General features: G+C 40.3%; 1 protein-coding gene across 2 annotated transcripts in view; it reads left to right on the forward strand.

Moving 5' to 3' along the window:
- LOC137239284 (uncharacterized) overlaps nucleotides 1–22,417 on the forward strand; it is a 92,519-nt gene that overhangs the window by 55,987 nt on the left and 14,115 nt on the right. For both annotated transcript variants that reach the window (XM_067764385.1, XM_067764386.1), the window contains exons 6-8: nucleotides 5,971–7,383; nucleotides 7,482–11,548; nucleotides 12,279–21,001. In XM_067764385.1, the coding sequence (XP_067620486.1) occupies nucleotides 5,971–7,383; nucleotides 7,482–11,548; nucleotides 12,279–21,001 (14,203 nt within the window). The remainder of the gene's footprint in view (nucleotides 1–5,970; nucleotides 7,384–7,481; nucleotides 11,549–12,278; nucleotides 21,002–22,417) is intronic.

Below are 22,417 nucleotides of genomic sequence, written 5' to 3' on the forward strand. Positions count from 1 at the left end.
CCAATGCTGCAACATTTCGGGGATACAGCATAAAGACAATTAAAATATAGCGTTGTTTAAAGCACTCGGAAGCATTTTAAAAGCGTGAGGTCAAATCCGGAAATTATATTGTACAGATTTTTTGGGTGACTGTGTTACTGGAATGCATAAGATTGCGTTGAACGCATCTATATAAGAAACTTCTCTGTGTATTCAAGTCTCTACTTGCATATCAACTAAACTGAAATATTTGTTTGGAATGTAGGTATCTGCAGTATTGATCTCGCACATTTCCATTCCGTTAAAACATTTTCTGGTGCATCCACTGCTCCTTCAAGGTGCTACCATATTTGATCGCTTACTTAAGTAAGATTTTTTAAATTATAACCACTACCGTCGATTTCGCCATCCACAACAGATATTTTTAAGCTATGAATGCCTTTCAATACAGGTCCGCTTAAGTAAAAACAGGTACAAATAAAACCTAAATATTTTTATTTCTCATTATGAACTTACATTTTCTCATTACCAACTTATTTTTTCTCAAAATAAAGTACCGTTTCTCATTATCAGTTTATATTTTCTCAATATGAAGTGACATTTCTCATTATAAATTTATACATTCTCATTATAAAATTACATTTTTCATTATCAATTTGTATTTTCTCAATATAAACTCACATTTCTCATTATCAATTTATATTTTCTCAATATAAACTTGCATTCTCTCATTATAAACTAGAAAAGGTGTAGTCACAGCTGGACGATGCGCATTATATATCGATCGCGCTCACGATTACAATTACTTTAAGTAATTTCGTAATTTTAAATTTTTTAGAATTACAGTAACTTTATCGTTGATGGTACCTACTGTTATCGTAAAAGTGGCTCGAAGGGTTATAATCGCCTTTATCGTAATTTATAAATGTACAAATACGAATATTTTAAGCGTAATTGTGTTGTAGTCATTAAGGATATGTGTAATCGGTTACATCTAATCGCAATGCATTTTAATTATGGTTCCAATGATTATGAGTGATCTTTATCGTCTCGTAATCCTTGTTCCACAGATTTATATCGAGTCAATAGGGGGACTCAAAGCATATAAATTTGTAAGGTGTAAAATTATATCCGTTTACACACACTGTTATATGAACGCACCTAGTAAACTTCTTGATAATCTCAATTGTCGATCAGCTGTATTGTTGTTGAAAGAAGTAAGATAATTATGCAAATTTAAATATGTCAAGATTATGTAAAAAATCAAAACAAAAACGTCTTTAAAAAGATATTCTTGTAAATGACTTGCTGATGTTGGAGATTTTTGATGAAAATGACGGCTTTTATGTCTGCAAGGTTGCATTTCTTTGAGCTTACCGCGTTTACACGAATGTGCGCGTAAATTTACACAAATTGTGTAAATGATTTTGCATACAAAATTTGACAGTTCATTTACGCACTAGATAAATAGATAATAAATATACGTTTACACACTTTATAAAGCATTTATAAGGTTTAATGACTCCCCTATTGACTAGTACACCGGCACCTGTTCCCATAAAGTTAAAGGTGTATTGTGTGCCATTGGAACAAATGGGAGTTCAAACGAATTTTCAGACTAGACTTTACCTGCGGCTTAAGCTAAGGAAAAAAATATTCTGAATTACAAAATGGACCACGACATAGCATCAAAATGGTCCGAAAACAATCCCAAATATGAAGTTGCATTTATATTGATATAAGACAAAGTCAAACACTTTTTAAAATACGGCGACGCATGAATTACATGTTTCGGCACCCGAAGTGGTCACGAAAATATAGCTGAAGTTATTTGAAGATAGTTTCGTAGGAGTACTGATGTGATTTCAATAGTAATTCCGCAATTTTTCTCGAATTACTTCAGGAATAATTCTGAAAATAGTCCCGAAACCATCCGTCTATAGTTCCAAAAATATTTATGTTTGTTTGTTTAATGGTGTGTTCAATTTATACTTTAAGAATTCATGAGCTTAACACCGGCTTATAATAATTGAGTATTCAATAATTATGTTTTCTAAGAGAAACTGAAAAGAAGAAAAGAAACTAAAGTAAATACTGGCATATTGCGATGTTACCATTTCGAAAACCGCCACGTAATCATCATCAGGCAATTTCGTAATCTTATCAATGGCTTCACCGAGTTTCGAACCACGAATCACACTGTGAAACTGCAGTTGCCTTAACCACTAGGCTATCCTGCTTCTATTTGTTTCCTGGCTTAATTCAGTTTATCTCATTTCTACACTAACAACACAATTGAGACATTCTGTCTGTATTAATTTGTGTGCTATGTAGATTTGTTTCTGTAAAGTTTCTTTTTCGTTGCGAATGACAAGCTTTGTAAACTTATTAAATTGTGAGCCAGTGTTAAGCTCATGAATTCTTAATTAATAAGTTCCAAAGATATTGTTTAAACAATCCCGAAATTATCCCGAATAGTTCCGCGAACAAATAATTCGTGGATGACCGCGAAATTATCCCTTAATGATTCTGAACTGCCTACTTTTTCAAAATTGTTAACATCGCAATTAAATCGACCTTAATTGTGAGGCTTTAAATTTTAGATATCGTGACCAAAGGTATAACTGTTTCTGACATTACTGAAGTTTTTCGCAATGAAAAAAATTTAAAATTGCACAACTTCTCTCAAACAAAAATAAATCTGAATATTTCACTTTGTTTATTTTTTGATTTCCTTTTGTTCTGACGCAAAAACTTCGAAAAAAATCATGGCCGACCAGAAGAGGGAACGGTTATTCCTCGTAAGTGTTTTTATCATAATCAGTACTTCTCTTTCATTAATTTCATTTATTTATTGACAGTATTAGCACAATAAGATCTTGTATGATCTTTTATAGTGCAACAATGGTTGCATAATAATGAGTATAATTTTTTTAAAACTTAAAACTTAAAAATGTATATATTATTCCATAAAGTAATAAAAGTGATAATATATAAGTTTCACAAGAATTGTGACAAGGACATTTAGCAACAATGATTGACTAGATTAGTAAGTAGCTAAACTCAGATTCTAATTTGTATAAACTTTACCAAAGAAAGAAAATATAACATTCTTAAGGTTGCTTCTATTTAAGCTATTGCGAACCGAGTTGGGGATAGAGTTCCAAATGTGGATAGCATTGACAAAGAAAAGTCTTGCAGAGTTTAGGTAATTGTAGCTGGGCACGATCAAGTCATTTATGCGAGCAGATCTAGAGAATGTTAGCTTGTTATATAAATAAGTAGGCATTTTATCAGCAATCACACGACACAAAAATATACAGTTCCTTGCCTTAAGATACTCAGATATTTCACAACCCAAGAGACTCGTTCGCCACGCTGATATATGATCATACCTAGCCAACCCGAAGACATACCGAGTGATGTGATTAAAGGCGACATCAATCTTATGTGCCGATTTTGAATCTAATTTGCTGTATATACAATCCGAATAGCAGATAATTGGTAGCATTAGTTGTATAGCAAGCCGCTTCCTAATTCCAAGTGGGGTGAAGGGGGCAGACATTCGTAGATTACGTAGAGTGTAGTAAACTTTACTGATAACAGCGTTTATATGATCATCACAAGAGAGACTAGAGTTAATAACAACCCCAGATTCCTTACTTTAGACACGTACTTAAGGCAATTATAATTGATATATAAAGCTGGTAGATTTGATGAGTTAATTTGCCTTTTAGATATAGGTAGCACATACGATTTATCACTATTAAGGGAAATATAATTTTTTTGCGCCCAAGACGAAATAGCTGACAAATCACTATTAAACTTGGCACAAAGTTCAGAAACTTGCGCATGTGTTCCAGACATATAAAGTTGAATATCATCTGCAAAAGCATGTATTTGCGCATACCTGCAGGTGGTAAATATGTCATATAAATGTAATATGTAAATAGGCTAAATAATAACGGTCCAAGTATAGAACCTTGGGGGACACCATTAGATAACATCTTAAGACTGGAGACTTCCGATCCCACCTTCACTCGTTGCGCTCTACCACCCAAGTAACTCCTCATGAGACCTAAGGCAGAGTCCCCAAAACCAAAATAAGACTTTAGCTTCATGCACAACAACGTGTGGTTGACAGAATCAAACGCTTTGGAAAAGTCGAGCAGACACAACATAGTTATCTTGTTACTGTCATAAGGCGCCCGAATATCATCCAAGATTTTGATTATTGCGGTTGAACAGCATGTTTTGCTCTAAATCCAGACTGGAATGGGGAAAGTAGATTGAACTTGTCAATATAAGCATGGATCTGTTCTGATAACAAGCTCTCAAAGGTCTTCGACAACGCAGGAAGGATGCTTATGGGACGAAAATCACCTAGACGGCAGGCGGACTTAGTTTTAGCTACAGGAAGGACAGATGCGATCTTCCAGACATCAGGAAAGCACGAGGTTGTGATGCAGTGGTTGATAATGTGGGTCAGGGCTGGCAGTATCTGTGGAAGAACAATTTTTATAAATTTTACAGGAATACCATCTTCACCAATAGCATTTGAGCGTACCTTATAAATGCATTTCACCACATCATGCTCCGACACAGCACAAAATTCAAATTTCTGGGAAAAATTCACAGGACAATGTATCGGGTGGGTGATTGGGACATTGGAAGAGGTAGCATAATTAACGAATACTGCATTCAGATCTTCAGGGTCGAGCGAGCAGCCAGGATTGTCTTTAACATGTACACGAAGACTTTTCAAGTTACGCCACAACACATTATTAGGAAGTTCACAATTTAACATTTTTCGAAAGTATGCCTGCTTCTCATGTTTTATGGTTGCAGTAGCTACATTCCGTATATTCGTATATGAACGCTAGTTTATATCAGTGCGATTCCGTTTCCATACTGCATAGGCTTTGTTACGTTTACAGATTATGTCACGAGCAGTTTTGTTGAATCATGGGCATGATCGAAATTTTCGCTGAACTGTGCGCATCGGTACATGAGCACAAGTTTAGCTTGTCATTTACCGATGGCAAGCTCCAGCAATAAGTCCAGTCTACCCTAGACATCTCAGTACTCAAATTGTTAAAATTGATCGAGCGATAGTCAGGAAAACTTGAAGGAACCGAAACTAAATTGCCATGATCAAAAGTAATGTCAAAGGAACAGAAAATTAAATCATGGTCAGACACAAACGAAATTTGGTCGAACTTTAAGACAGAAGACAAATCAGACACAATGAAATAATCTAGTAGGCTAGGACAACAATTATTACCATATCTAGTCGGTACAGAGGAATTTACTAAAGAAAGACCAACACTAGACATGTCATCTAAAAGGCGGGGGCTATACATATCAGGGGAAAACATATTTACATTAAAATCACCACATACTATTATTTCATCATAATCAACAGCTACTACAGACAACGTATTAAAGAAAACATTTACACTAAAACATCTATTGGGATTGTACACACAAGACAAGAGGACTTTAGACAGGGGACTGGTCACCTGAACCAACAAGTACTCAGTTGTAACTCCGCCTGCATGGGATACCATGCTCGATTTTAGATATTTTTTGCAGTAAATGGCTACCCCACCACCCTTTTTATTCATTCGATCATTTCGATACATCGTATACCCATCTATCTCAAAGTGCGCATCCTTTATCTCATGCCTGAGCCATGTCTCCGACACACATATAACATCTACCGAAGATTGCTCGAATGTTCTCCTAACCTGATCCATTTTCTCAATATTTAGGCTTCTCGCATTAAAGTGTACGACATTAAAACCCTTTTGACGACTGCATAAAATATTCATAAGTACAAGACTATTATCGCCAATGCTATTCAACCTACGCTGCATGTAACCTGTTGTTAAAGTCCTTAGCTGGGTATACATTTTTCGATTTTACACGAACTGCTTCTACTTTTTATTGTTTATTAATTATACTTTTGGAATTTTTTTATTGTTATAGTTCCCGGTAGTAACAATAGCTTCTCCTCAATTCTACAAAATCGCGCCTTTCACCATCAACAGCAACAACATTCACAACATACGCTGCAACATCAGCAGTATCAGACGCACCAACAACATCTTCAACGTCAACAGCAACATATACGTTTTCCACCACCACATCCAAATCCACCACACCAACCACATCGTCCACTACCACCACCACAGCAGCGTCACGCATCACTCACTCAGCCAGATTTTATGCGGCGCAGCAGCATAAGTGGCGGCGTTAATGACTTTCATATGCCACAAATTAAAACTGAAATAAAACTTGAACCTGACACATACGACTCGGATTTTCCACAGCAAACATCTTTGCCACCACCACCATTACCACCGCCACCGTTAAATACACATCAGTCTGCTTTAACATCACCATCACGTCAACGACGTTTTGTTGATTATTCAAATGAATCCTTTGGCGGTGGCGATAGCTCGCTTTCGTTTGGCAGCAATAGTAATAGCAATGATTTTTTAAATGGCAATAGTATGCAACGCAGTAGCGGCAATCAAACACCACAATACTCACCAAATTTTAATTTCCCAACAACACAAATTTGTTCGCCGCATATGCGTGCAGCTGATCCTGATGAGGAGGCTGTATGTTGTGTACCGCATTGTGGCGTCAATAAGAAAGTCAGTCCTACACTACAATTCTTTACATTCCCAAAAGATGACAAATATTTACATCAATGGTTGCATAATCTTAAAATGCTACCCGCACCAAACTCCGACTATAGTCAATATCGCATTTGTAGTTTACATTTTCCGAAACGTTGTATTAATCGTTATTCATTGTGTTATTGGGCAGTGCCTACATTCAATTTGGGGCATGATGATGTGGCAAATTTATATCAAAATCGTGAGATCACCAACACTTTTACAGTTGGTGAACGTGCACAATGTAGCATGCCGGGTTGTCCCAGTCAACGTGGCGAAAGTAATTGCAAATTTTATAACTTCCCCAATGATATGAAAACACGCATTAAATGGTGTCAAAATGCGCGTCTGCCAGTGCATAGCAAAGAGCCGCGACACTTTTGTAGTCGCCACTTTGAAGAGCGTTGTTTTGGCAAATTTCGTTTGAAGCCCTGGGCGGTACCTACACTGCATTTGGGCACACCTTACGGCAGAATACATGATAATCCGGGTGTCTTCTATTTGGAGGAGAAGAAATGTTGTCTTCCACATTGTAAACGCACACGTTCATCTGATTTCAATCTCTCGCTATATCGTTTTCCGCGTGATGAAGTTTTACTGCGGCGCTGGTGTTATAACTTGCGTTTAGATCCGGCTGTGTATCGTGGTAAAAACCATAAAATTTGCAGCGCACATTTCATCAAAGAGGCATTGGGTTTGCGGAAGTTATCATCAGGTATAAAAAAATGTATTATTTCATTTTGTATATTAAGCTTTGCTACCCTTATTGCTATGTCATTGAAAATCGTTTTAATTATTTTCTACATTTCTTAGGCGCTGTGCCAACGTTAAATTTGGGTCATAACGATCGTTTCAATATCTACGAGAACGAGTTGCCCACTCCACCACCAGTAGCGGCACCAACGCCCAAAATGTTTAATTTCCATAACGTATCCACACCACCAGCTCCATATAACAGTCATCATCGACTTAGCATTGGGTCGAGTAGCAGTCACAGTGAAAGGATGTACTCCAATCCAGTTTCAAGTCTTAAATTTAGCATATCCAATATTAGCGCAAGTGATATGAGTGGCATGGGTAACAGTTCGGCACAAAATGTCTTAGACTCAGTTGATGTATGTTTTGTGTCAAGTTGTAAACGTAATCGTAATGTAGATAATGTAACACTACACACCATACCACGACGACCAGACCAAATGCGCAAATGGTGTCATAATCTCAAAATTCCACTCAGCAGCCTTCATAAGGGCGTTCGCATATGCAGTGCACATTTTGAACCATATTGCATTGGTGGTTGTATGCGACCATTCGCAGTGCCCACTTTAAATTTGGGTCATGACGATCCGAATATTTATCGTAACCCTGATGTTATTAAGAAATTAAATATACGTGAAACATGTTGTGTACAAGATTGTCGACGTAATCGTGATCGTGATCGTGCCAATTTACATCGTTTTCCATCAAATTTGGATATGCTTACGAAATGGTGTGAAAATCTATTGAAACCAGTGCCTGATGGTACTAAACTCTTTAATGATGCCATATGTGAACGACATTTTGATGAACGTTGCTTACGCAGCAAACGTTTAGAAAAATGGGCTGTACCAACAATAAATTTGGGGCATAATGAAGAACCCAAACATCGTTTACCAACTGATGAAGAAATTGCCGAACTATGGCCTAAGCCACTTATGCCTAATAGGGGTGCTGAAGATGGCGAGTGTTGTATATCGACATGTCGACGTGATCCTAAAGTTGATGACATTAAACTATATCGTACACCCGAAGATCCAGAAGTGTTGGCCAAATGGGCACATAACTTACAAGTCGAAACCGAAGATCTTACAACTTTGCGTATATGTAATTTACACTTTGAAGAACATTGCTTTAGTAAGAAGCGACGTTTGCAAGATTGGGCTTTGCCCACACTCAATTTGGCGAATAATGTCGAGCAATTATATGAAAATCCTGAACCACTTGTACCATTGGCAATTAGAAAAGCCGAACAGAGACGTGAACGCCGACGCCTGCAACAACGTGATCCCAACGAGCCTGCTAAGCCCTGGATGCCACGTTGTTGCTTGCCACATTGCCGCAAACGGCGTGGTACAGATGGCGTGCAACTCTTTCGTTTTCCAGTACTTAATCGTGCTATACTAGCTAAGTGGTGTCATAACTTACAATTACCCTTGGTTGGTAATGGCCATCGTCGTATATGCTCCACGCACTTTGAGACGCGCGTACTATCTAAGCGTTGCCCCATACCAAACTCAGTACCAACAATTGATATAAATACGCCACCAGGCTATAAAATCTACACAAACCCTGCACGTCTCAAAGCAGTGAAGTTAGGTCTACAACAAACATGCTGCATTGCAAGTTGTCATCGCACACGCGCCGATGGTGTACAACTTTTCCAATTCCCACACAGCCGGACGCTGTTGCGCAAATGGTGTCACAATACACGTCAACAAGCGCGCGAGGCAATACGTGGTAAATATCGCGTTTGTTCGCGTCACTTTGAGCCACATTCATTTGGCGCGAAACGTTTAATGCCACGCGCTATACCAACATTAAATTTAGATCCAGAGGTAGAGGATGCATTCGCAAATGAAGCGCAGAGTTTTGCTGAAACCCAATGTGTTGTTAGTGGATGCGTGGCGACTAAAGAATTAGATGGCGTTCGTCTTTTTAAGTTTCCATACGACGATGAAGATTTGTTGTGGAAGTGGTGTAATAATTTGAAATTAAATCCAATTGATTGTCGTGGCGTGCGTATTTGTAATCGACATTTTGAGGATGAATGTGTCGGACCAAAAAATCTATATAAATGGTCTATACCTACATTGGTGTTAGGACATAATGATCCCGATATAAAATTGGTGCCAGTACCCCCACCAGAGGAGCGTTATAATGATGTTGTGACCAAATGTTGTGTACCTACATGCGGTAAATCACGTAAATATGATGATGCGCAAATGAATAGCTTCCCTAAAGAATTACGTTTATTCCGCGCTTGGAAACATAATCTAAAGTTGGATTATCTAGATTTCAAAGATCGTGACAAATTTAAAATATGCAGTGATCATTTTGAGCCAGTATGTTTAGGTAAAGGGCGTCTTAATTATGGCGCAATACCAACACTCAATTTGGGGCATGATGATACAGACGATTTGTACTCAGTTGATCCAGCACAGCTACAAGTATCGCTTTTCGGTAAATTACGTCCAGCTGCTGCGGGCGAGAAAGATGCTGCCGACGCTGTAGATGCATCTACGGAGAAGGATGATATAATTAAATGTTCCTATCCAAATTGTACTGCGACAAAAATGCTTTTACGTGAACCCTACGATATGCCAGCCGCTTTACCATTACATGCACTTTGGTGTGCACAAATGAAAGTGGATGCCGAAGCATTGACCGAAACTCCCAAATTATGTGGTCTTCATTTTATAAAACTTTACAAATCAACTTTAGATCCTGCCAATGCATTAACTGAAGGCGATGAGGAATTGGGTGAAGCGCTGAAATCGTTGGCTGAAACTTATAACAAATGTCTTGTATCACCAATCGTCTGCAGCGCGCAATGTTGTGTTGTAGGCTGTAGCAGTAACCAAGTTAGCGGTAGCCGTACAGCACAACGTCTTTACCTCTTCCCAGCAGCAGCAAGCAGTGGTGCGGAGTTAAATGAAAAATGGTGTCAAAATGTAGGCGTTAAGCCAGAGGATTTGAGCCGTTATCAACATAGAGTGTGCGCGCGTCATTTCGAGTTACAATGTATTGGTCCAACACAACGTTTACGTTCATGGGCGGTACCTACATTGTATTTGAAACATAAAACTGAAAGTGAAATACATCCTCTACCAGAACTTGGAAGTGCTGTACGTCCCCATGAAGCACGCTGCTGTGTCGTAACGTGTGCACGTGAACGTGGAGATTTTGAAACAATGCGCCTTTTCAGTTTTCCCCTTGTGGAGGAGGTGTTGGAGAAGTGGCTGCACAATTTGCAACGAACGCGCAGCGAATGCGCGCGCTTACGTATTTGCGATCAACATTTCGAAACGCGTTGCATTACTAAGGGACGTCTATTGCGTTGGGCAGTACCCACCCAGCTTTTAGAGCGCAAAGCAGACGAGTTGTTACAGAATGAACCACCAGTTCAACCAACGCAAACAGCTAAAGAAAAAGTAGTCGACTCAGCCAACAACAATGATGACAAAGGTGAAAACGATGATGATGATGATGATTCTGCCAGCGGCGAACTGGCTGTCGTACCAAATGTGAAAATGAAAAAATCCTTGGATATTGTTAAATGTTGTGTTACGACGTGTAAACGTAGTCGCCTACAACATGGTGTACGCCTCTTTCCGTTCCCCACAAACAAAATAATGATGCGCAAATGGTGCCATAATCTTAAAATGTCCGCTGAAACAACTCCGGATCCATCGTTACGTGTTTGCAGCTTGCACTTCCATAAACGCTGTATAGATGGCAAAGAATTGCGTCCATGGGCTAAGCCAACCAGTGCGCTCGGCCATGATGGACCCATTTTTGAAAATAATAAAAATATTCCAGGCGTATTTTTGCCCAAATGCTGTTTGCCACATTGTCGTCAAAGACGCACACTTGAAAATCATTTACGTACTTTTGGTTTTCCGAAAGATCCAGCTTTAATGCAAAAATGGTGCTCAAATTTAAAAATGCGACCTCGTCTCCTCCATGCACGTATTTGTATGTCACATTTTCCACCCGAAGCGATGGGTAACAAAAAATTGCGGGCCAATGCGGTGCCTACCTTAAATTTAGGGCACAACGAACCGCTCAAATATGACAATGAAGCTTTAATAGCTTCGGCGCCACCTAAGGTGGATAAGAGCAATGTAAGTAGAGTTGATTGTAGTAGTATATAGTTGTATTTAACTGCCGTGTTGTTGTCCTCAATGCACTGCGAAAATAAACAACAGATTTATGTGAAATTGGATACGTTGTCATGTGATAGGATATATTTTTTTCTGGAAAGGGAACTATAGACCGACCTCTTCCGCGGTCCGCGGCCTTAACATGGACTTGCGCATACCATTTTCTAGGGGACATGTTGCTAGCTTCTATAGTCTTTTCTCCATCTTTGCACACCCAAAGGTGCATTGCCGTAACAAAAATGCCAAAGCACTCAATGTTTATACTTGGAAGAAAACTTAAAAGGGACGAGAAAAGGTGATCTGAGAAGTAACAACACCTCCCGTCTGGTCCCATCCCATACAAACTGCATTTTTTTATAACTAGAGGTGCTATGAAAAATTGTGGGTGTTAACATGATTAAAATTACCGAAAAAATCTTCAAAAATTTGTTAAGCCTTGCAGACCCGAATATTTCATTTCACCAAAAGACTTGCTTGACTGCAATTTAACTCCACAAATTTTCCATCTCTGCCACCCTACCCCACAAAGCTCACATATAGGCCGTAATCTCCGTAACCAAATATAATATCCTTAATTTTATACAATTAGTACATATACATAAATGTAGATAAATATATAGATCAAGGTTTAAATGATAACTTTTTTAGGCTAATTGATTTTATTCTTAAAAATTTGTTTACTGTCTTACAGACTCTGGATGAACCAAAGGCAACTGCTTCTGATGATGAAAAAGATGAGGAAGAAAAGGACGATCATGGTGACGAAGACTATCGCGTCGACGAAGAAGAGGAGGAAGACGATGAGGAGGAGGAGGAGGAGGAGGAGGAGGAGGATGAAGAGGATGAAAGCGATGTTTGTGCTAGCGTTGTAAACAACAGCGACGAAGAAGAAGATTTAACCCCGAGTATTAGTGCCGATGATAGTCGTAGTAATGCAAAAGCGCGTAATAAAGCACGCAACCTTAAGAATAACTCTGAAGACGACGAAGATGAAGAAGATATATATAGCAATGGTGATGAAGACGACAATTCTGAGTCAGAAAATGAGAGTGGTATGGAGCGTGTGTACGCGGAGGGTGAAGAGGGTGAAGAGGTTGAAGATGATGACAGTGAAAGCGAGGATGAGGTCATTTACGACGAAAGCAAAGATGCCGAAGACGATGAAGATGATGATGATGATGAAGATATTGAAATGCTTATCGATGATGAAGATGATAAAAATAACGATTGTGATCCCCTTGACTTTCTTGAATGTGATAAAGTAGATCAACGGGCAACGCAACAGAATCGAAACCTAAAGCGTGGTAAAATTCTTGCTACAGATAAAAATGCGCGTAAAAGACGAATATCCACAACATCTGTACATTACGATTACGATGAATCGAGTACCAACTTTAGCAATGCTGATGAAACTACACGCTTTACTACGGCAACATCCAATTCGGCTTCAATGACGACATCATTCGCTTCGGCATCGGCAACAAATGGTGCACGTCAATGCAGCACTGAGAAAATAAGCCGCTCGGTTTTTCGGTTTTCTTGCCTCAAGTATCGTAGGAAGAAGAAAGCACCACCAGATCCACAACCACCTGACAAACAGCAAAACGCGCAAAAAAGCAACAAAGATTCAATCGCGCAAAGTAGGATGTTGACGAATGAATTAAATATCAGCAGTAGGTTAAAGAAAGAGCAGAAAGAGCAGCGCTTGCAACATAAGCGACGAATGAAATGCGCTGTACGACGGTGCGGACTTGTAGCTGGTGTGCGTTTGCCATTATATCCTTTCCCTCCGATCGGCAGTCGCTACTCTCGTTATTGGTGTGCGCAGGTGAATGTAAAAATGTTACAAACGCCACGTTTACGCATGTGTCAACGACATTTCGCATATAATTTAATAGATCGAAGACGTAGACGTTTGCGCTTTGGTGCCATACCCACAAGGAATTTGCATATTAATGCAATAAATACGATAAGTAAAGACAATTTAACCGCTATGCCAACCATAATCGATGAAACAAAAGAATTTAAACATACAATGCGAATTAAAGTTAAAACGTCGACAAACAAAAGCCAACTGTCGCACGCGCAATCAAATCCTTATCTCCGTTGTTGCGTGCCACATTGCGGCAAAACACATATGGATGATGGTGTGACACTTTTTAGTTTTCCCAAACTACGTTCACTCTATTTACAATGGACAACTAATTTGCGACTGAAGCCCACTGCTCGTTTAGTACAAGTCTATAAAGTTTGTAGCGAACATTTCGAAGTAAACTGTTTGACCATTCACCCTATACGTACAACACTAAAATATGGCGCAGTGCCAACATTGAAACTCGGGCATACCGAAGATTTGCAAAACTTAAATAATAGCAATATTAGTAAGTCTGTAACACGTAAGCGTCGCATCAAGATTGGTCCAAAACAAAAACGTAAAATCATAAAACCACAAAAAGTACATAAACAACTACAAAAAAGTGTCAAGGCATGTGCTGTGCACGATTGCCGAGTAGCACAATTTCTACAAATGCAACTTTTCCCATTACCCGATGTACAAAAAATACAAGAACGTTGGTGTGATTTTTTTAAATTAAACATCATCAGCAATACGAGCGGCAACGGAACAAAATTCTTTGAAAATGTACGCTTATGCGCACTACATTATATGGAAGGATATCAAATGGCCAGCGGCAGTGATGGTGATGTATGTAAAGATCAGACATCGGCCGGCTTAGAAGAGTTGGAAGCAAACTATGCACGTATTACCAGTTCAACGCGCATACAAATGTTGAAATGCTGTGTGCCCAATTGCTCGACAAAATTTACCGATAACATACGTCTACAATCATTTCCAGGCGTAGATGAGCTACGCGCTAAATGGCAACACAACACGCAAGTTTCTTTTAGTCCATCACATCGTTATTTGTATAGGGTGTGTGCATTGCATTTCGAAAAACGTTGTTACGCTAAGAAACGCCTTCACATGTGGGCTATACCAACATTGAATTTACCGCAACCCCGTAATAAGGATCCAAAGCATAGAATCTATGAAAATCCTCATATAGATATTGTAGGGACATCGCATTGTTGCGTTGAAGGTTGCACAACGACAGAAGATAAAAAAGACAACACTACGTCTGCTGCTGATGGCCGCGAGGGCACTGGCAGCGCAGCTCTTTCGCGCTTATGGCATTTTCCACAAGATCAAAGTTTACGTGAAAAGTGGTGTCACAATTTGGGTCTAACTGCCGAAGCAGAAAAAATTACGCACACAAGTCGTCGTTGGCGTATTTGTGGACGTCATTTTGAAGACTATTGCTTTGGTAAGGCGCTACGCACTTGGGCTGTACCCACATTGCACTTACCCAAGCCAAACAAAACGGCGAAGACTGGCAAGCGTTCTACATATATATATCAGAATCCCGATAGCGCTATACACTTTTATCGCTGCTGCATCAAAACTTGCGGTCAACAACGTGATATCGATGCTGGAATACGGTTGTATGGTTTTCCCAAGAAAGATACAATGCTGCAAAAATGGGCGCATAATTTACGTATGCCCGCTGTAAAATGCCGTCATGCACGTATATGTACGCTACATTTTGAAGCACAATGTATGCGTCCGCAAATGCAGCCTTGGGCATTACCAACAATAGCGCTTGGGCATGATGAAGATGATATTTTCCGTAATCCAAAAGTAAAATTAAAAGTTACACAGGGACGCTGCTGCTTACCGCATTGTAATAAATGTCGCAACAGCGATAATGTACGTCTTTTCGCTTTTCCACGTGATGCACAAGTGTTGGGTAAATGGTGGCATAACCTGGGGATTGGCGCGCAAGATGCTAAGCATCGCCTAATTTGTGAGACGCATTTCGAACCACAATGCATTAGTTTGCGCCGTTTGAAACGTTGGGCCATACCTACATTAAATTTAGGACATACAAATAAGATACTAGAGAATCCGACACCTACAGAAGTGTTGGCATTTGAAAATAACACAAGCACGCGCCGCTCACAAACACCGTCGAAAGCTGTGCGCACACCAAAACCAACTACAGCGACGCCTGGTGTAACTGTGAAATGCGCCATAGCTGGCTGTGAGAGCGGTACTGAGTCGGTCGTGCTTTATCGCTTCCCGAAACCAGATTGGTTGCATAAAAAATGGTGCGATAATACTCGCATTAATGAAGAAGCGGCCAAAACGGCAAAACTATGTGCGCGACACTTTGAAACGCAAGTAATGGGTAATCATAAACCACGTCCATGGGCATTGCCAACATTGGAGCTAGGCTCAGATGAAAATGGCGCGCCCATATCTGCTGTACATGCAAATCCCAAACAACTATCGCGCTTCCATCCCGAAGAGCATGAATGGGGTGAATTGCGTTATGTGCGCGCTAATCATTGTTCCATTATTTCGTGCATGAAATCAAAAGGGGACGGTGTAATACTATTTAACTATCCTACCAACCCACATATGTTAAAAAAATGGGCTGAAAATTGTCGTCACTATGCATATCAAGCAAAACGTTACCGTTTTCAATTATGCGGCTCACATTTCACTGCTGATTGCTTTAAACGCGAAGGTACACGGCTGCGCAAAGGTGCTGTGCCAACACTCAATTTGGGACACGATGATGAGCATATAAATCAAAGCATTTTCGAGACTGTAGCGTCGATGTCAAGTATTGAAAAACCGCTGAGGCATTGCAGCGTACCACAATGTGGACGCACATCAGAAAACGAAGGCGTACGATTATTCAAATTTCCTAACGAACGACCAGAAATTTTAGAAAAATGGTGCCATAATTTACACATGAACGCAGCCGATTGTCGTCAGGCCTCAATATGTAATATGCATTTTGAAGCGCGTTGCGTTGGTCCTTCACGTTTGCTGCATCGCGCCATACCAACGCTGCTTCTGGGACATAATGACACAAATGATATCTACAAGAATCCAGAATCATTTGCGCCACCAGAAAAGGTGATTAGCTGTTGTGTGCCAGGTTGTAGCAACACCAAAACAACTGAGGGTGTTGTATTGAGTGCTTTCCCGAAATGGCGTGCTCAATTTGAAAAATGGGCGCATAATTTACGATTACCTGTAACAGCGACTGTGTGGCATACCTACAAAGTTTGCAGCGCACATTTTGAAAACAATTGCTATGATCATGGACGTATAAAAGTAGGCGCAATGCCCACTTTAAAACTGGGACATGATGACACTGAAGATTTGTATACCAACGAAGAAACAATGGGTTACGTACGTAAACGCAAGATGGGTGCACCTAAAACTGATGTAACGAAAGCGGCACAAGGGACATGTTGCTATCCGGATTGTAAAGAATTCGAATTACGTTTATCGCACTCCGTGTACGAGTTGCCTGCATTGAATGTAATACGCCGTGCGTGGCTAAAGACTATGGGCTTTTGTGAAGAAGAGGAGGAGAAGCAAAGCATAAAGCAGCAACAGGTTATCGAAGCAGAATACTTAGCCATTAAAAATGAGCCGGTTAGCACGTTAGGAAATGTAGCCACCATAACTGTCGAAAGTGTTATGGAAACTGCGAAAGATGGCGTTGGCGATGAAGCGCTACCAGTTCAATCTCCACAAAAACCACGTGAAGTATGTGCAATGCATTACAGAATACTCTATATGGAACACCAACCGATCATGCAGCAGTTGCTATCTAAAAACGATCCGGATATAATACGTTGTCTACAAGATATTGAAAACACATTTAAAGCAGTGAGTGATTTATCGTGCGTACGTCGTATTTGCTGCTCTGTGCCAGGTTGTAAATCAAATTTGCTCACCACTGAAACCATTAGATACAATAAATTCCCCGATAACCCAGATATGCGCTCAAAATGGTGTCATAATACACAGGTCACCATCGATACGGATCGCTTGTATTGTTATAAAGTGTGTGAACTGCATTTTGAACCGGGATGTGCGTCGCAAGCCAAAAAAATGCAGCGCCTGAAAGCATGGGCCATACCAACATTGAATTTGCCACTACGCACTGATGATATGCCCGATATATATCCATTACCATCACCAGAAACAGTTCCCGAAACAAAACGCGCCGCCTTACTGTTGCATACGGCCATAAATAAATGTTGTATACCTAGTTGCTCATATGCCAAGCCACCCGAAGATCGTGGAGATGAAGATGATAGCGATATACAATTTTTCAATTTTCCCAATCATGCTGAATTACTCTACAAATGGGTGTTTAATACTGAGATAAGTATGGTTGCAGCTACGAATGCGCGCATATGCTCGTTACATTTTGAAAAGCACTGTATTAATAAACGTTTGCGTATGTATGCAGTACCTACACTGAATCTGGGTCATGGCCGTACCGATATATATCATAATCCAAAAGATAAAAGAGATGCCGTAGCTGCTGAAGTAGAAGTTAAAGACAAAGAAACATTACAGGAGGATGAGATCAAAGACGAGGACGATGATGAGGATATGAAGGATGAGCAGAAGGAGGCGTCAAAAGAGGAGGAGAAGGTAGCTAGAAAAGTAAAACGCTCTAAATTTGCTAAAACTGTTGCGCATGCAGTAAAGCGCATGCGCAAGATGCGAAAGCTGGGTGTGCTTAAAAAGGCAAGAAAAAGAGAAGACCCTGCTGTGCATTCAACTGCTGAGCTTAAAGAAGAAACGAAAGCGTCCAGTGTAGGGCATAAACGCAAAAAGCGTAAGCTAGGCATACATACAAAAACTGTGAAAGGAAAAGAGGAATCGGAAGCGGTTACTAAAGCTAACAAGGCAGGTAAGCTTTCGGTTAAGCAAAAAGCAACAACTGATAACGATGCACCGAAAGTGGAAGCTAAAACATTCAAGAAGGATGTAGACAGCTATGAAAAATCAATAAGTGAAAAACTGCAAACTAGAGAGGAAGAGCCGAAAGTTGATGCAAAAGCAAGGAAGAGGCATGCGGATAAAATGGAGTCAAAGCAAAAAGCAACCAATGAAAAGTTAAAAATAGAAGAGGAACCCAAAAACGAAGCGAAACAGAGCAAGAAGCATACAGAAACGCTGGAGTTTACACCAAAAGCAAGAACTGAAAAGCCATATTCCGAAAATTCAGCAAAAGTAGAAGCAAAATCGAGCAAGAAACAGGTTGATAAGCTAGAGCGACAAGCAACTGAAAAACCACATCAAAAAGAGGAAGCCAAATTAGAGGTAAAGGCAAGCAAGAAGCATGCGGATAAGTTTCAGCCGTCACAACTAACAAGAACTGAAAAGTCATATCCCGAAGTAGCAATGGTGGAAGCGAAATCAAGCAAGAAACAGGTAGATAAGCCAGAACAACAATCAAGTGAAAATTCACATCAAAAAGAGCATGCAAAATTAGATGTAGAGGCAAACAAGAAGCATGAATCTGCACAAAAACCAACAACAGAAAAACCGTATCACAAGCCTTTCATATTAAATATCAAAGAAGAAAACAATGCTGACGAATACGAAACCGAAGTAGAAGAAGGAGTAGAGGAGCACACTGAAACAGAAGTTGAAGGCGTTGAGAGTCAAATGAAACAAGGTTTACTCGATATGTTCCACAGCTTTGGCGAGACCGCCGATGACTTAGATAATGAAGAGGAAGTAGCTGCTGATCCAGAATCAGAAGATGTAGCAAAAACAAAAACTATTACTGCGCGCCATTGTCGTATTACAGGTTGCAATAGCTACCTCAGAGATCCTGGTGTCACACTCTTTAAATTTCCCTGCCCGGTTAACCAATTTCGTAAATGGTTGCATAATACCCAATTGGAGGTTGATTATACGCGCCGTTGGCGTTATCGTGTATGCAATCGCCATTTCGAGCCGATTTGCACTAAATTCCGAAAATTACCCGCAGGCACAATGCCTACGCTAAATTTGGGCCCAATGCGTCCAGCCAAAATTTATGAAAATGAATTTAATGTAATGGCTTTACAGCGGCGACACAAAGCTAAAGAGCAACGACTAAGTGCCGTAAGTAACACACAGCCAGTACAACAACAACAACTCTTGACTACTAACACGATGATGGGGTTGGACGAGGCGGAGCAAAGTGAAACGATTAGCTCAAATGCGACAGACACGCGCCCAAGGCCACAACACTGCGAAAATGCAGCTGTTGGTGAGTTGCCTATTGAAGATTATTGCATTGAGAATAATGAAGATTATGCTTTCGATGATGATTATGACGTTGAGCAAAATGAAGACTATGCCATGGAGCGCCAAGAAGATTATGCAGGTGCAATGGATACGACACCAGTGGAACGTGACACCTCACGCCATTGTCGTATACCTGATTGTAATAGTCACGCTAAAGATCCCAAAGTCACACTTTTTAAGTTCCCCTTGTCCGAATATCTATTTCGCAAATGGTTACATAACACTCAACTGAAAGTGGATTATACACGCCGTTGGCGTTATCGCATATGTCAGCGTCATTTCGATCCAATTTGTATGCAATTTCGTAAATTACCGCCTGGCACAATGCCAACACTGCATTTGGGCCCATCACGTCCGGCACGTATTTATGAAAACTGCTTCGATGTAAATCATTTAAAAAAGTTCAAGCCCAAACCACCTACTGCAGCAACCTCAACAAGTACGACAGCTCACCAACCCCATTTTATGAACGAAATCTCCGAACCGAGCAGTTCCTTCCCAGCGGTCACATCAAAAGAATCTCAATTGCTGCCCTATTCCATTCCAGAAAGTGTACAATCACAGCTTTCGTGTTCCATACATAATTGTTCCAGCACATATCAGCGTAACGAAGGCGTACATTTGCACAAATTACCTACAAATACTACGTTGCGTGAGAAATGGATTTATAATTGCCGCTTTAGTAAGGAAAAAGTTCTCAATATTAATTCGCGCATACGTGTTTGTACGTTACATTTTACGCCGAATTGCTTCTTTGGCTTTAGACGTCAGTTGAAATTTGGTGCAATACCAACACTGCATTTAGGTCATACAGAGCCTAATATATATTCAGATGGTTTCAGTAATGCTGGTGAAGCAGCACAGCTTGAAATTACGCCATTAATTTCGGGTGGTGCTAGGCCTGACATTTGCTGTTTAATTAATTGTACGCGCAGCGGACGTGAATATACACGTCATTTTGCTTTTCCAACGGAAAAGACAATACTTGACAAATGGTTGAATGCACTCGGCATGGAGTTTAATAGTTCACGTCCCGACGATCATAAAATATGCGAATGGCATTTCAAATCATCAGATTTTGATGGTGAGGTATTACGTGCCGATGCAGTGCCAACGCGCTTTTTGAAAGTTGACGGTGCCGACCAAACGGATTACGAGGAAGATGATCGTTGTGATGAAGATGAGGACGGCGAATTAACGTGGAATACGAACGAGGAACCGCTTGATGAACGGTGAGTAGTATTTAATGTTATTTTTTACGCTTATATTTATGTATAGAGCAGGAACATGAGCGAAATCCTGCCCTAGTACACTCGACCAACTACATATTGAGTTTATAGGTATATTCTCGAACTTTATTCGTTCATTAATTTGGCACTCCAATGTCTAGCTTTTTTGACCATCTCCTATCATCATCCTTTCCAGTGATAACCGACGCCAAACATACCTCTAGTTGCATTTCTCAACTCTTTCCCTTCCTCAGCTACTTAAGTCCGGTGTCAATGAGATCCATGATTATGGAGCGTTTATCAGGACAGTTAGGCTGAGAGACTTGACGTCCGCGCTTTTTGTTCGCCTACAGGACTTTACTTCTCTAGCTCTACTCGGTCCAAAGAAGCTCTTGTTCGCAAGCTGATTACCTGTTGGTTTTCACTTTGGGTCGTCAGAGCCACTGCTGCTAAAGAAACGGGATTCGCCACGAGTAAATGAGGTTTACAATTGGGTTGGAAAAGTTTCAAATTGCGCTGACATCCCCTTGAGCTGGTTGCTTTACACAACCCATTGAGTCAATTAGCTATTTTAGTCGCCTCTTACGGCAGGCATACCTGTCGGCGGCTCGTTAAGGCCAATTAAATTAACATCGTCAGCTTGCAAATGCACACCCTTATTAAAGATTGTACCATCGCGGTATAGTTTTGCTGCTAGAAATATCTTCTCCATCTTTAAGTAAATGAAGTCACACGATAGAGAGTCGCCTATCTGAGGTCCTTCCCACGTGCGTAGCTATTAATGCTGCCCAACCCCATTTCGCATATCCAACGTGGTGAGGGTGATGAAGCATCCCACGCTCTGTATGCTGGTTACAGGGTCGTTATTATTGTATCTCCAGCAACACTATGGACACATTCAGCCTTTGTGAAGTTGATTTCAACCGGACCCCCCAGTTCAACCAGCTTCTCTCTCACGCCCTATAGGTGCACATGCAGCGTTTTCTTTCTAACACCTCACATCGTACCATTTGTTCTTCCGAGCTCGGAACGGAACAGTATTAACAGTAGCGGTAGGTAGTGGTTATATTTTTCAATCACTGCCCGTTTACATCGTAAAGACGAAGATGGATGCTGAGTGGCGAATGGATACATTCAATCATGTGTCTTTTCTATCCATGTCCTTGGTTGGAATCATAATCGGAGTTGTTGTTGTTGTTGTAGCAATGCTCTCCCCACCTAATAGCCGCGACCGATCACAAATTGTCATCAATATCCTCTAACGGGAGTCCAAGGAAACTTGCCGTTTCAACAGGGGTGGACCATAAGGAAAGGGGTGTTAGAGGCGTTGGTTCCACATTACAATTAAAGAGATGGTTGGTGTCGTGTGGGGACACATTGCAAGCGGGGCATACATTTTGTATGTCGGGGTTGATTCTG

This window comes from Eurosta solidaginis, chromosome 2 (assembly GCF_040869045.1).
Source record: "Eurosta solidaginis isolate ZX-2024a chromosome 2, ASM4086904v1, whole genome shotgun sequence".
In the NCBI taxonomy this organism is placed as follows: domain Eukaryota; kingdom Metazoa; phylum Arthropoda; class Insecta; order Diptera; family Tephritidae; genus Eurosta; species Eurosta solidaginis.